The sequence below is a fragment of the Pogona vitticeps genome, chromosome 3 (assembly GCF_051106095.1).
Source record: "Pogona vitticeps strain Pit_001003342236 chromosome 3, PviZW2.1, whole genome shotgun sequence".
In the NCBI taxonomy this organism is placed as follows: domain Eukaryota; kingdom Metazoa; phylum Chordata; class Lepidosauria; order Squamata; family Agamidae; genus Pogona; species Pogona vitticeps.
The window spans coordinates 6,486,392-6,500,553 of NC_135785.1; the positions used below are offsets into that span (position 1 = coordinate 6,486,392).

At 42.2% G+C, this 14,162-nt stretch overlaps 1 protein-coding gene across 2 annotated transcripts in view; it reads left to right on the top strand.

Annotated features, from left to right (window-relative positions):
• The window catches only part of DVL3 (dishevelled segment polarity protein 3), a 49,538-nt gene that overhangs the window by 25,193 nt on the left and 10,183 nt on the right, over positions 1-14,162 (top strand). For both annotated transcript variants that reach the window (XM_020813506.3, XM_020813509.3), the window contains exons 2-7: positions 867-936; positions 6,074-6,195; positions 8,314-8,420; positions 10,490-10,625; positions 13,101-13,194; positions 13,387-13,456. In XM_020813506.3, coding sequence (XP_020669165.3) covers positions 867-936; positions 6,074-6,195; positions 8,314-8,420; positions 10,490-10,625; positions 13,101-13,194; positions 13,387-13,456 — 599 coding nt within the window. The remainder of the gene's footprint in view (positions 1-866; positions 937-6,073; positions 6,196-8,313; positions 8,421-10,489; positions 10,626-13,100; positions 13,195-13,386; positions 13,457-14,162) is intronic.

A 14,162-nucleotide genomic window follows, 5' to 3' on the forward strand; every position in this document is an offset into this window, starting at 1 on the left:
GTTTCTGTCAGTGTTGAAAAGAGCTTGATTCTTGCTTATCTCATCGTTTAGGAAGCATTCCAGTTCAGATTCTTGCTTAGTCATGCAGTTTGCACAATGTGGGCAAGTCTATACATCTGTCTTTCTTATATTCTGAGGATTATAAATGAATGCATTTATAGATGAACATAAAAGGAATATTACATGAATCCTATTCCCACCCCATTTAATCATAAATAGCAGTCAGAGATTGAAGGGGGCTTATGCACTGTTAGGAAACATTAGGAAGAAAAACCTTCGGAACACAGCCAAACAGCTCGAAAAACCTACAACAACCGGTAACTCAATACCTCACACCACCTCACATGTTGTCAAATGTTCTGACACTTAGTGTTTTTAGATTGTTGTTACTTTAGTAGAATTGCAGACCTTAGGCTGGGAGATGTATCACTTCTGAAGAGCCTTGAAACTCACTCAAAGCTTAGTATGTGAACATGCTAATCTGTTGTGGCTGTGTCAGCCAATGGTGATTTTGGTATTGAGGACGTTAGATTTGTTTACTCCACAGAAGCTTCTCTGTTTCACCATATCCTGCTACTTACCTTGGTTCCAGTGGTTCTAGATCTCTGATGTTGTCTACCATGTTCTTCCAAAAAAGCTCTGAAAATTAGGTTAATCAATAAAATGTGTGCCTTCTATAATTTATTCCACTTGCAGATTCTTGGGTTTCTAACTTCCAGCATCTCAGTTCTGAAGCATACTGCATGGAATTTCTTTACCATGTCCTTCCCCTACCTCTTAAGAAGTGCCAAGCTGGATGTTCTGCTCTCATGGTTCCTCATGGATTGGCTGGACTCTGACATTTTCTTTTTTTTCTTCTTTTACAGGGTTGTAAAGGAAGAAATCTCAGATGACAATGCAAAGCTTCCTTGTTTCAACGGCCGGGTGGTATCTTGGGTAAGCAAGAATCTTAAGCGAATCCATCTGCAGATCAGACTGGTTCAGCCATCATCAGTACAGTGGTGCCTCGCATTACGATGTTAATTCGTTCCAGTAAAATCGCTGTAGAACGAAAACATCGTAAAGCGAAATTAAAAAGCCCATAGAAACACATTAAAACCTGATTAATGCGCTCCTATGGGCTTGAAACTCACCATCCAGCGAAGATCCTCCATAGCGCGGTCATTTTCACTGCCCATGCAGCGAGGAATCTGTCCCAGAAAACAGCGGGCGGCCTTTTTTTTTTTAACCCGGCGGCCATTTTGAAACCGCTGATCAGCTGTAGGAAAATTGTCGTTTTGCTAGAATCGGTTCCCGAAGCAGGGAACTGATCATCGGAAAGCGAAATTCCCCCATAGGAAACATCGTTTTGCGATCGCAAAAACTTTGTCATTATGCGATTTTGTCGTAAAACGGAGCACTCGTCTTGCGAGGCACCACTGTAGTTAGGAAGGAAGAGAACAGAAGCTAAATAGATGAGTACATCTGAGAATTAATGGGGTTGCAAGGGTGGGGCTTTCCCCTAGTGCTGAAAACCCTGATCTACCCCTCACCTTACGTATGCATTAATGTCAAATGATCTGAGCTCCTTCCTGTTTCTCTCCCTTAAAAGGTTTTACCTTGTATTTCCCAAAGATACTTCTTTCCCAAAGAATGGTTCTATTTCTGTGCGGTTCATTCAAAATTAAGTCGACCACTATAGAGTAAGAAGATGAAAATGACATTCCATGTTCTGGGTCACTGAGTTAAGCTGGAGAATATCCATTTTAAAAAATCAAATTTTGTCTTTCTTCTTGGAATCTAAGTCATAAGAGAGAGTCACTAGATAAGACCGTTGCACTTTGAAGCAATCCTGTGTGTATCTTCTTCATAGAGTGTACTTGAATTAACAGGGATCTCTTGGATATTATTATCCATTTATTGGCAAGTGAAAACTCCCTTTTCTTCTGTGATGCTAGTAATCCATATATTTAAGTTTTGGTTTTTGGTCTAGTTTTTGAGCTTTGGTACGATTTAGCCAGGCAGTTCTGTTCTTATACCACTGATCAGAGGATTTAGAAGATGTAGCTTCCCCAGGTTTGGGTCATGCCTCAATTATTTGTGTAGAAAGATCTGAGGAAAAATAGTTGAGATTTAAATGCTGCGACCAGTAACATGTAATGGCAAATGCTGATCAAATGATAGAAAAACTCTGATCAAATGATAGAAAAACTCTGACATCACTGCTAAGCCATTTTTCGCTCTTACTCAACGTTTGCCAATGGATTATAAGCATAAACCCGTTTTATTGGAGATCCGGATGTTTTTAAACAAACACCAACTCCTAAAAGTCTCAAGGTCCATGTTAGGTAGATATGAATATAACACATGAATTGGCACTAGTGTGAAGCTGCTAGTGTGTCATCAAACTTTTGCTTTTGTACGCTGATTTTATGGTTATTTTCAGACATGTCTTAGTTTCTTCCCGGAGCTCAATTTCTGCATTAAAATATATTATTAAAACTTCCAGCAGCTAGAAGGTAGCATGTGGGCAGCACATTGTGTTGCTCTGGCTTGAAGAACAAAGTGCCCTAGGGGCAGTTACGAACCCTGAATGTGTTCAAATGCAAGTTAAGACTTCCGCTGCTCCTAGGCTTGAGGTCTGAAAGTTGTGCTGTTTGTTGCACCTTTGATGGCATAGTAGCACCCGTTTGTTCCTACAGCTCTGATTTTAGGAAAATCGTACCAAATGTAGGACTCACCAAGCTGAACGCATCACTACAACTATGAATTGTGGCCCATGAGAGACTGAGTATATTTCTCATTTCATTGGCTGGAATCTTGTTGCTTTGTATAGTAAGTCGGACTAGAGTAACCACCTTAATCAGTGACGATTTGGCTCCTCTGTAATATTGTAAGTTGCAGCCAGTGTGGGGCTGCGCTAGGGAAGCAGCTTGAATCAATGGCATATAAGGAGGACATTACTCACCAAATCCCCAATGATTAAGGAGCTTACTCTAGTGTGGCTTACTACATTAAGCAACAAGATTTCAACCATTGTGTAAATATTTTGCATGGTTGCCTTTACTGGTAAAATTTCTGTTGAAGTAATCTCTCGCAGGGCAATAATGGAGTAGCTGTTTCTTTTATACTGTAGTCAAATACTAGAGTATTTTTCTGTGCATTTTTCTGTGTCAATAAATCAACTAAAATCCATCAAATATCTGTTTTGATGAATCTGGGTATGGCCCTCTCGGTTTTGCTTCTGTAGCAGAGGCACCGTAGTTTTGTACCAAAGTCATTGGCGAGTGAAGAGCAGTAAAATCATACCTCTCCTAGGTTCCATAGCAGTGGAGTGGCCGTGTATCTGTTTGAATCCCAAAGTGAGAAGGAAGGAACAGTGAGATGCAGTCGAAAGGGCTGCCGAAGAGGGTGACCAAGCCTTTCTTGCTCATCCCAACATCTGGGATGCAGGGTGGAAAGACTGGGGAATGAGCTTTCCCCCTCTTGTAAGCTGTGTCTCTATTCAGGATTAGGTGACGGGGCAATCAGAGACATAACATAATGAAGGGGGGGAGAAGCATCTATGCAGATAGCAGTATCCTAAATGGTAGCCCAGCCAATACTGGTTAGAGTCTCCTTTCTTTCTCCCGAAGAAGTCAGTGGCTCTTGTTTCCATAGGAGAGAGTGACTGGACTGCAGCCGGGACGCTGCTGTCAGGGGTAGGATTTTGCCCTTCCATAGAAATGGGTGGCCTTGTCTCCAGTACAGTATGTCTGATAGCAGTCTCTCTGCTTTCTCAGATAATTATTAGCAACAGCCACATGTTTGTACAGTAATTGGTATTTTTTGTCTGATTTGTAATTATGTAGATACAGTTATAAGGGATGTGGTGGTGCTGTGGGTTAAACCACAGAAGCCTCTGTTCTGTAAGGTCAGAAGACCAGCAGTCGTGAGATTGAATCCACGCGACGGAGGGAGCTGCTGTCACTTGTCCCAGCTCCTGCCAACCTAGCCGTTCAAAAGCATGTAAAAATGTGAGTTGATAAATAGGTCCCACCTCGGTGAGAAGGTCACGGCTTCTGTGTCTAGTTGCGCTGGCCACGTGACCACAGAAACTGTCTACAGACAAACGCTGGCTTTACGGCTTGGAGATGGGGATGAGCACCACGCCCTAGAATTGAAAATGACTGGACTAAATGTCAAGGGGAACCTTTTCCTTTACCTAGATACATTTATTTAAATTTATCTAAAGAAATCCTAGCTTTTCTGCTTGCTAATGAAGAGAGAAAACACAAGTACGAATACTTGCAGACACCCTAAACTTGTATCTGTTCTCTTTTCCAAAACAATCCAAGGTAAAGGAAGGTTTGCTGGAGCTGTGAGTAGTTAGATAAGAGATTTTTAAATTCATAGATCTGCTTTCCAGCAAGGTCCTTAATGCCTGCTGCCACTTTAATATTTTAATATTTAAAAACCTCACGTTCTACAAGAGTTGCACCCTGCACACTTTCCTGTTGGAATGGAAGACTGAAGTATATTCAGATTTCCAAACTGGCCCAGTTTATTTTGGTCACAGAATGTTGAGGTTTCTAGGCATCGCCTTTGGGTTTTGTATGTCCAACATTCTGAACAGGTCCGCCATCTGTTTTCTAACAGGCCAGCTGGTCCCTGGGATTAAGGCATGGCCCCTTCCTTTGTGCATTGTGCCTCTTGCCACCTGCTCTGCTATCTTTCATGAGTTTGGAAAGTGTGTGTGGTGCTGAAACCAGACGGTGGGGAGCTGTTTCAGTAGATTGACTCTAATTTTAGGAGATGTGGAATGGGTAGAGTTCAGCCAGAGTCCTTCTAGGCAGCTCGAAAGGCTGGGATTCCCAGCCTTTGGCATGTAGGAAGGCAGGTTCCTAGGAAGCTACTGCAGCTTGATCCTCCAGAGAGACCTCTGGTAGCTGCACCCCCTCCGTATGTAAGCTCTCTGTTTTCTAAGGACAGTTATATAGCTATGCCACTAGTGGTCTTCTCTCCAGCAAAGATACACTGTTCAGTGATGGTCTGGCCCAGCGGTTCCCTACCTTTTTTTTTACCTGGTTATCCCTTGGCAGCCCATTTCCGTAAATTGTACCTTTTTTATTAGGGAAGTAGGGCTAGGGGGACTCCACTGTCTCATCTTCAGGCCAGTTCCTTTTCACCTCTGGTAGTACGTGGTGGTGCTGCAGGTTAAACCTCAGAAGCCTCTGTGCTGCAAGGTCAGAGGACCAGCCGTCATAAGATCAAATCCACGCGACAGAGTGAGCTCCTGCCAACGTAGCAGTTCGAAAGCATGCAAATTCGAGTAGATAAATAGGTACCACTTTGATGGGAAGGTAATGGTGTTCCGTGTCTAGTCGTGCTGGCCACGTGGCCACGGAATCTGTCTACGGACAAATGCTGGCTCCATGGCTTGGAGACAGGGATGAGCACCGCACCCTAGAGTTGGACATGACTGGACTAAATGTCAAGGGGAACCTTTAGTATGCTCAAGTGTGCCAGTGAAGGGGTTGAAACCTGTAACGAATTTGGTCCCATACAAACTGCTCTGGACAGGAAAGTGGGCAGGCAATCCAGTGGTTTAATGTGAATATTAAATTTAGCATAGGCATCCTTCAGTCTCGAGAGACTATGGTAACATGCTCTGAATCGAGGAGTGTCCTCTCCAGAGCATGAAGCCCGGGTAAGGTAATATGGAGAATAGGCTGTTACCCAAGCAGCAGATCCCCCCTCTCCACATTGCTGAAATGGTCCAATGGAAAGGCAAGAGCCAATACAACTGGTTCCAGCAATGTCGCAGGAGTTAGCAGAATGACACATGCTGCCTTCGGGACTTAAATAAGAATATGTATAAAAGGAAATCCTGCTGAACTGCAGAGCGTAAATGCTGTCAGGTTAAGTGAAGTTCCCGCAGCATTGCCTTCTGAAGTGGTCATTCAGTTATTAATTATGTTGACATTGAACTCATGTGTTTGTTGCTTAAGTATTTTATAAGTTTTTGAATCGTTACTCATTCTTTACCCTCCAAACTGAAAATCGTTCTTATTTGTCCCAGCTGACTTATCCCCTCCATCCTTTCTCTTTCTAGCTGGTGTCTGCTGAAGGGTCTCATTCAGATGCTGGGTCTGTTTGTGCCGAAAATCAGCCGGAATTGCCACCCTCCATTGAGCGTACTGGAGGCATAGGAGATTCCAGGCCTCCCTCTTTTCAGTAAGTTAACTTGGGCATACATGTCTCTGTTTGTGCGCATACATGTCCAAAAAACAGTTTTAGTTTTCACTGTGGGGAACAGTTGAGCAGATCTCTGCAGGATATATACTCAGGAACCTGTCCTCTTCAAGCTAAAAGAACCTGAGCCTTCGCCTGATGCTGTCATACATAATAGCATAAGGATTAGTTTTTGACAGTAGCACTATCCTCACTGCATCAGCAAAGAAAGCTGGGAACAGTTGCCTGTATCAAGTTAATTTACTCTTAAGGATTTTTGCTGCCCCTGTTACAGTGACATGGGGTAAAATATCGCATTTCCCCATGTATAAGACTATATTTTTGTCTAAAATCTTTAGACTAAAAATTGAGCGTTGTCTTATACACGGAAGTAATCTGAGGCAAGAACAAAAACAAGTGGAGAGGAAAGCAGGGATCAAAGCTATCCTACAACGCTTTGATCCCTTTCCCCCTACACTTGCTAAGCCCCACTTAGATTTCTTAATTTTAGGTTAGAAAAGAGAGGGGGCGTCTTATACATGGGGGCGTTTTATATAAAAAAATTAAGATATAGTAGTTGCTTTTCACAAGGAAGGTCTTTTTAACTTCTGATAGCTATAGTATAAAAGAGCCTAGGCAGCAGAATGGGGAACGCCCTTGCTTGAGGAATGATGGACCAGCAGGAGCAAGAGCAGGGTCTGGGACTGGCCCCTGGCCTGCCTGTGGTCAGTTGGGTGCCCTTTGTCATTCTGTGCTCTAGAGCAGTGATGCCCAACCTTGGGTAACCCAAGTGTTCTTGGACTGCGACTCCCATAAACTTTGCCCAGCACAGAGAAGGCTTGTTGGAATTGCTGTCCCAAAGGACAGCTGGGTTACCCAAGGTTGGGAACCGCTGCTCTAAATGAATCAGGGTATTGTATTTTCAGAACAGTTGTATTACTGAAGGAGCCTGGGTAGTATTAAGCCATGCAAAGCGAAGCGTGCTGCTTATATACTGCTCCATAGCACTTAAAGTACTCTCTGGGCGGTTTACAAGTGGATTATGTAGGCTACCCATTCCCCCCCCCCCCCGCGAGCTGGGTACTCATTTTACTGACCTCGGAAGGATAGAAGGCTGAGTCAACCTTGCGCTGGCTATCTGGGATTGAACCCTGAGGTTGTGAGCATATTCTTGGCCATAGTACAGCAGTTTAACCACTGTGCCACAAAGTTCATTAGAAAGAAGTACTTCTTTCCTCTCTGTTTTGGGGAGTATTCCAGGACAGTGGGAGCAGTTAAAGAGACCTGGAATACTAGGCAGTATGAGAATAGTGGCCAAAATCCTGTAGCAAAATTAAAGCAGATTTGTAAGGTTTCATGCATTCTTTGCAGATAAATGAATTTTATTTATTTATTTATGCCGCCCCTCTAGAACGTGTCTACTCTGGGCAGTTTACATATAATGTAAAAATAAACTAAGATAAATGATAAATAAATTAAAATAAATGAAGAGCTCTGCTGTGATTCTTGGGATGTTTGTGCATGTGCTCACTTGTTTGGTGCATACATACGTGCTTCTGAGAAGCGCAGCAGGACTTCTTCATTTCCTGGTGAGGAATGAACTGAAACTTGCAACTTTGTTCACATTATGCGGCAGGATTTAGGCCAGTGAGTTTGCAAGGCAGCTGAAGAAATCCTTTGTGAAGGAAAGCCCTATTATTGGCATCTGCTCTTGGCCAGTTTAAATGTACAGTGATAGTATGTCGTATCACCCTTTGTAGACTATTGCACAGAACAAAATGGGAATCCAGATGTTCTGAATGCTCTCCTACCTTTAACAGGCAATAAACCCAAAATTCTGGACATGGAAGGCTGGCAGGAAGATCTACTAGTTTTTCCATATACACTGAGCATTTTTCGTTAGTTTAGTTTTTAACATTGGTATGTGTGTTCATGGGCACCAAAAACGCCTCACCCATCCTGCCATCTGTAATAGTAAAGGCTAGATAGGACTGCATGGCCTATTTTCTGCCTGTTTGAGCAGGCCACTGGCCCCAAGTTGATTTGTGCAAGTTTGAAGAAGTGTACATATGGGTTGATGTCCATGCAGTGTCTCCATTCATATATTTGTTTCCTTTGCAGCCCCAACACTGGAGGAAGTCGAGAGAACTTGGATAATGAAACTGAAACAGACTCCGTCGTGTCAATGCAGAGGGAGCGTCCACGTAGAAAAGATGGACCTGAGCATGGTGTGTCCTCGCTCCCCTACGTTCAGATAAATGTAGTTGTGGTTCTTTTTACACACACACAAAAAACCCCTAGCTCAGCTTTGTGACCTGCATGTTCAGCTCTGGTGCTGTGTTTTGGTCTCTGAGGAGTGCATCTGTGTGTTAAAGGACCACCTCTACTACCCATTCTTCAGGCCAAAGATCCTTGTTCTGATCTTCCTCTAATCTTCTCAGAGCCTTGGCATTTTTTTTCTTGCTACGCCTGTCACAATCTGCCTGCCAACATTGGATCCTGAGAGTTTTAGTCCTAAGTAATAAACAGTGAATCTGGTGCATTTGCCCTGTGCCCATTCATGCCTCCTCTCTTGCATATGTTAGCAAGAGAAATTATTCGGAGAAGAGTGAAGGAGTGAGAAAAATAGTCTCAAGACATGTCCAACAGAAGATGAGTTCAGGTAGTTTGTTTTCTACAAGTGGAAAGAGTTCACTGACATGGACTTCTATTATTATTTTCTTTTCCTCCAAATCTGGACCGTGCACTTCTCCCAATCCATTTGAATGGATTCAGAAAGATAATTCTCTCTCTTGATTTTTAATGTTTATTTTAGGATTTCAGTAAAACACAGTACAGTGGTGCCTCGCTTAGCGATGTTAATTGGTGCAGCAAAAATCGCTGCTAAGCGATTTCATCGCTAAGCGATTTAAAAAAGCCCATGGAAACGCATTAAAACTCGTTTAATGCGTTCCTATGGGCTTAAAAACTAACCTTATGCGAAAATCCTCCATTGCAAGCGGCCATTTTCGGTGCCTCTAAAGCGAGGCAAAACATCGGGCGACCATTTTGTTTACCCGGCAGCCATTTTGGAACCGCCAATCAGCTGGCCGAAAATGGGGGCAAAGCGAGCGCTCTTGCGATGGCAAAAAGTCCATCACAAAGCGATTTCATCGCTATATGTATGAAATACCCCTTAGATTTCTTAATTTTAGGTTAGAAAAGGGGGGTGTCTTATACATGGGGGTGTCTTATACAAAAAAATAAAACATTATATATAAAACATTGTAAAAACCACATCTTTTGTTACATCATTAATGATCTAAGAGTTACTTGGGGCAAAAATATTAAAGAATGCTTTTTTGAACTTAAATAATTTGTAAGCTAAGACATACATGATCCCTTACTAGACTTTTGGATACTTAGGAAACACCAGTGTGTTCATGCAGATTTCTAAAGCTTAATTTGTTTTCTTGTAATCAACTGAAATGGCTCCATTCTTATGTCTCCCATCTTTAGCCTTTCACTAATCTTTCAGCTACTTGCCTCACTTTATTTATCCATTCTTTTCATGTCATGATTTCAGCTTTTTCTAGATTTTGACATTTTTTATCTTTGCTCTTTTACTAAAGGTGATATTCTTGAATAGCTGTGCCTTCAGTACTGGACAGTGAAAACCTGTGTTTTGGCTCAAAACAGAGATAATGTGCAGTTTTGGGTTTTGTTTTTGTATTTCTTCTTGCTTTTGTCCAGAATACCTGGGTTTGAGGATTTATGCACCATATACTTATATAGTTCATTGATTATAGCTTATATTTCCAGCACATTGTTTGATCTGTAGGTATTATTTATTCTGAATAGATTATTATTTATTCTTAATGCCAATAATAAATTGGCTTAGAGTAATTTTCCCTTAAGTTAACACTTTTAAGTTAATACTGCATGTGCTATTCCTTCTATAAGAACTGTTTCTAAATCCTGTCATTTTTCCCCAAATGGGTTTTGACTTCTTATTTTCTGGGAAATTCTGTTCTAAAACAGCTGCTACATTCCTGATGTTTCTGTTTTGTGGACTCTTTCCCATTATTCTGTGTCTTAATTTTTTATGCATTTGGATATGCATTTTATGCATAGCTCAGTTTGCATTTGGCTGTGTGAAGATGTTATTATCTGCTCGTCCCTCAAACTTCCAGTCCCTGATAGGCCGTTAATCTCCTAGGAGCTAAAAATGAAACTTCATTGTGTTGGAAGAAGTGTCTATCTGGTTGGCTTTTTTGGCTTGTCCAGACTTCTTCAACTGTGCATCCTTTTCTTCTAGCACCCAAGGTGAATGGAACAGCCAAGGGGGAAAGGCGGCGGGAACTGGGCGGCTATGAAAGCTCTTCCACCCTCATGAGTAGTGAACTGGAGACCACCAGCTTCTTTGATTCAGATGAAGACGATTCCACCAGCAGGTAGGGGAAGGCTAAATGATTTGGGCAAGACTGACCTCTGCTGTGAGTGGAGGCTGGTGAAAGATTCATGCTCCCATTTCCTTTCTGCTATTTATTGGGCTCCAGAGAGACTGGCTTTCTCGTAAGAGTGAGAGTCAGTCAGCGTCTGGAAGCATGTGTGCGTTTGACCAGGATCTGTGAATCTCCTGTTTCTAAAAAGGATGTGTCAGTATGGCACCTTGGTTTTCAGAGCTCCTTGTCTCATTCATTGCCACAGTGTTTTTTAAGGCTTGCCTGTGAGTTTTTGTGGGTTTTTTAAATTTTTGTTTAGCCTTGTGCATCTGCCTCAAATTGGGTGGGTAGTTGGGATCTCAGCTATCGGAAGAGCCTCAGAGATCATTGGGTCTAATCCTTATCTGGTGAAGGTAAATGTTATAAAAGGTATTTTACTGTAACTTCTGATGACAGGTGAGTACAGGAAGGTGATTGTGTTCCTTTGTCGTGACATTCTGCAATCACAGCTAGGGACAGCAGCCGTTAGAGGCATGGTGTAGAATGACGGGAACATCCTCCCCAGAGTAAACCCTCCTAGAAGTGGTCTCTAGAAGCTTTGCTTAGGACTTGCTTTTACTGGAAACTCACTCACCAGCTTTTAGAAGGACTAGAGGAAACACCGTGTGAATGGTGGAATTGGGTACCGTTTATTTGTTTGTTTTATTTTATTTAAACTTGTACCCTGCCCATGGTACAAGCCATGGACAAGCCAATACTCTGTCTGGCTTCCCAAGAAAATAATAAAAATATACAAATAGAATTAAGATAGTAAATATATAAAAATAAAAACCCCTCATAAAATCTCCAGTCTAGCAATCTCCAGGATGGCGAACCGTGGGCAAATGTAAAATTGCCACAAAATTAATACTACAAAGAGGTGAGGTTTGTAAAGGCCTGGGTTAAAAGCCAGGATTTAACTTGCTATTTATTTTATACCATAAAATGTAGTAATGGCCAGCAACTTGGATGGCTTGAAAAGATGATTAATCGCTTCTGTATATTAACTTTATTGGTATTCTTGAGAAAATTGCCTCTTAATACAATTTTCTCCAGAATATGCTAGTACGCTCATGTACACTCAGCTTGTGTTATGGGCTTCTCAGAGGCATTTGGTTGGCTAGTGTGTGAACAACATGCTAAACCAGAGAAGCTTTTGTCCTGACTTGACATGGCTCTTCTTATGTTCCCCAGATCCTTCACCCATACATAAGCAAGAAGGAATAAACAAGATTCTTTGTCCACATTTTTAATTCAGAAGCAAATCTGTAAGAACAAGTTCAGAAAAGAAATAATTCACCCATTGACTCTCATCACAGTAGACTAGATAGTGTGTATGATTTTTAAAAATTCAGTTACATTTAAAGTAAAGTTAACTGGGCTGGCACGTGTGAACCTTTCATAAATCCACGATTGGCATTATCTTCTTCATGAACAAAACTTGGATATCCTGCCCAGTCTCTGTATAAGACAAGATGTTGGACAAAGGAAAGGAGGACTGAGAGCGAGTGAGAGCGAGAATGAAGATGTCTTGAGGTTGAAATCACAAAAACTACATAGCCTGAGTCTTTAAAAAGAGGGAAGGAAGAGCTGTAGATTTAAATTAGGCTGTTCTGGATATCTGTGACACCGACAATGGTTTGATTAGATTGACAAGCTGAAGATTCCTAACCTTAATGGTAGAGCCTCATCTGTTTGAGATTTGGGCCACAGCATACGCACTTCAACATCATTTGGACTTCATTATTTTCTTTTCTCCTAGCAGATTGCCTGCTGCTAGTCCCATATGCTTTGAGGATTGAAACTGGTTCTTTATAGCCCAGGTACCAGTTTATGAACCCGATTTAGATACCAGAATGTCTTACTCCAGCATTCAAACTTCTGCATTTCAAGAGATGTAATGAACACTGTGTGCATGCACGTGCACGTGCTGTGCAAGATTCCCTCTAAGATGCACACACGTGACTCTGCTTCCCTCCATGCAGCTTTCCCTCCTCCTCCAAGTAGCCATTGTTTTCAGCCCTTTTGGTTTCAGTCACGACGGAACCCCACGGGAGCAGAGTCATGGACTCACGCATGGGTGAAGTTGAAAGAGAGGCTGAAAATTAGAGGGGATGTTGGTGCCATGGAATCATAACGGTGTAAAAATGTATAGCACCATCCTGTGAAACATGTGAATTGGGTTGCTTCAGATGCAGTTCTTTGATTTATCAGCACTTCTAGTTGCAACTGTCATCTCTGCTGTCATTTTTTTGTTGAGTTGTCGTGGAGCTGGGGAGTGAGATGACCCTGCCTTGAGCAGGAGGTTGAAACTGATACATCTCCGGTCACTTCTAACTCTGTCCTTAAAGCCCAATACTGCTGGTCTCTTTCATTGCTCCCTAGTTTCTGTGCCTTTCTTGTGGACAAGCTTGTGAACCTTGTGCTTGTCGTTCTTCCCTGCAGGTTCAGCAGCTCAACAGAGCAGAGCAGCGCCTCCCGTCTGATGAGGAGGCACAAACGACGTCGGAGGAAACAGAAGGCGCCACGTATTGAACGGGTGAGATGTTTAGGGCTGTGGAAGTGCCAGGAGTGACCTTACAAATGTTGGGGCTGAGGCCATTATCCAGAGAACAGGTAGAAGGAGGCTCAGGCAGGTAGAGGAGAGCCTCCTCTCCAGTGGATTCAGGGCTTGTTGTGGTTGTAAATGTCACATAGGCTGTATCTTTGGTCTGTTTCTGTTCTCTTGCAGTCTTCCTCTTTCAGTAGCATCACAGATTCTACCATGTCATTGAATATAATCACCGTTACCCTCAACATGGGTGAGTAAAACGGTTGCTTGAACTGCTTTGACTCTTATCTAGGCTCATAACCAGGCTCTGCTGGGTGGAAGGCAATGTTCAAATTGACCCCCCCCCCAAAAAAAGATATTTTATCAATATCCAAGATAGCCATATGTAGAAATTTACACAGTGTTTTTTCCCAGCGTTTTTGTACTATTTTTCACATCTCCCTTCTGGCCCTTATAGAATGTTCCACAAAATCTTTGTGCAACTTATTTTTACGTATTTATTTTGTTTTTGTTTTAGATTGTATTAACTTACCCTGTGGTTTATTTACCTGACTATAGGAAGGCCAAGGGGAAACTAGTTAAACAAAAATAAATATGTTTTATTGTTGCTTGCCAAACTTTTTGTACCATTAGAGAAACACTGGGGCAGGTATTGTCACTGTTTACGAAACCCTCTTTTGCCCGTTTTGTATTCCAGAACCTTCAAACCCATCCATTAGGCTTTAACCTCGATAATAATCACAGGGCTGAATGTTTGCCCCGGACTCCTCTCCAGCTAACCCCAGCCTTCCTTTTCTTAACATGTTTTCTTCACCTGAAATCCAGGGCAGGTGTCACTCCGGCTTCCCGAGGAGCCTAATTATTCGCATTGAATAAAATACAGGTTGTGTTTGTTCTCCCTAAAAATCTGTGCCCCAAGCTAAACATTTGTGATGGAGCTTGTCAAATTATCAAGG